Below are 1,823 nucleotides of genomic sequence, written 5' to 3'. Positions count from 1 at the left end.
GCAACCAGGAGGGCACTGAATAAAGTACACGAACCGGGTGCACACGATCGGAACCTAATATATCTATGTAATCATTTTGTCCGAAAAGCGCACGTTTCTCATTCCAAACATTCTTGGGTCTATATTCGGGCATTGGTAATTTTTGTCCATTGTCCCAGTGGGGAAGCAACCCCCGTTGATGTAGGCGTTCCTTGTAACCATAGCGGCGTATCAAAGGTCCTTTAGCACGTTTTTCCTCGAAGGAAAGGTGGCGTAAACCGATAGCATTGGCAGGTGATGAAGTAGCTGCCGGAGCCAAGGTAGTACACTGCTGTACAAGTTGCTGTTGAATGCTGGCTGAGGTAATTGCTCTCCTAAAGGTATTCGCAAGCCAGGACATCGTTATTGTTGTATTTAGTCCTTATTTTGTTTTGGTTAGGTAATGGGATTGCGGCGATTTGTTAATGATGCACGACACCAGCAGATCAGCTGTTTTAACAATGAGTGTGTTCAATGCGCTAGTTTGTTAGTGAAAACAGGAAGACTCATGTGACAATAGGTTCATTCCTTATCTTTTTGGACTTGTCAAAATGAGGAAATCATAAAGGAACGCAAAAAAACATTTTTTTTTTTACGGGCTTTAAGCATGAACGAAAGACACAAGATCACGCGGGAAGGAAAGAACGAAAAAAGTTATTTTCTAGCTGCCGAAATCTCCACGCCATCCACGATTGAGAGAATACAAAGGTTGCGCCGATCTCGGACCGCTATTCCTCTCTTAACGAATTTGACAGAATCGTTGTTTGCATGACGTCATACTGGTGCAACTTGTTTACGTTTTCCTTGCAACATTTTTTCTTCTTCTTCCATTCTTGCTCACGTTTTGGCATTTCTCTCTCGCAATTGCACCAGTGTGACGTCACACAAAAGTTATTCTCAAAAATCCTCTCTGATCGGCGCAATCTTGTATTCTATCATTCTTGCATGCCATCTTTGTTGTAAGAAGTAAACAACGAAGAGAACGGAGAAAACCGCGAAATTGTTGAACGAATGAAAAATCATTTTTATTATGCAAATTCTTCTATAAATCATGCCGTTGTGTTAAATTATTCTTTATCTTATGTGTACACACGTTGTCACAAGCGAAAATGAAGAAAATTGCAGTAAAAAGCCAGCACCAAATTGTAAACAACGAAGAAATGTAAACAAACGGCTAATGTCAAAATCGTTCAACTTTTTTCCTAAATGCGATTCTAACGGGCTAGTCTCCTGCCCGCGTGATCTTGTCTTTTTGGTTCATGGTCTTTAAGACCTAATTCAAAGTAAATTCAGTGTTACAAAAATATTACATATGAGTGTTTCCACCGGAAGGTCCACCACGACAAAAAAAAAAAATAAAAGTCTTATATCTAACGTATTTACGAGCCGATTTGTCTGCTTTTTAAAATATATACTGGCTATGTAAGTAGAATCATGTTTGCGTAAAATGGTCTTCCTAGGTGGCGCCAAGGTTGAGATATTTCGAAAAACCGTATTTATGGTCCGATTTGGTTCGAATTTGGCTTATGTAGTTGAAACATAATAAGTCATAGATTTCCAACAAATTCACCCTGAATTGGCGCTGAAGTCAAAATATAAAGTATATTCTAGATAAAATACATGTTTTATTTGCGTTAAAAATTCATTTAAAAGCAATATTAACAAAAATATAACGATGGAAATTTATGTCACGTGACGCTACAGTTTTTTTAATCTCATTTGGAAATTCATTGTACATTTTATAACCTACGTATTCTAACTACGATATCTTTTATTTTTCTACTTTTTGAGTACAAAAATTATAC

General features: G+C 37.6%; 1 protein-coding gene across 1 annotated transcript; it reads right to left on the bottom strand.

Annotated features, from left to right (window-relative positions):
• Positions 1 to 7: 7 nt before the first annotated feature.
• Positions 8 to 463, bottom strand: LOC108356188 (39S ribosomal protein L51, mitochondrial-like; the record flags this gene model as incomplete). Its single annotated transcript, XM_017607312.1, has 1 exon — positions 8 to 463. A coding segment is annotated over exon 1 (372 nt), but the record flags the coding sequence as incomplete, so codon positions are not given.
• Between the last annotated feature and the right edge of the window lie 1,360 nt (positions 464 to 1,823).

This window comes from Rhagoletis zephyria, unplaced genomic scaffold (assembly GCF_001687245.7).
Source record: "Rhagoletis zephyria isolate East Lansing unplaced genomic scaffold, Rhagoletis_zephyria_1.1 Rzeph_scaffold_55179, whole genome shotgun sequence".
In the NCBI taxonomy this organism is placed as follows: domain Eukaryota; kingdom Metazoa; phylum Arthropoda; class Insecta; order Diptera; family Tephritidae; genus Rhagoletis; species Rhagoletis zephyria.
This window is presented reverse-complemented; position numbering and strand designations above follow the sequence as displayed.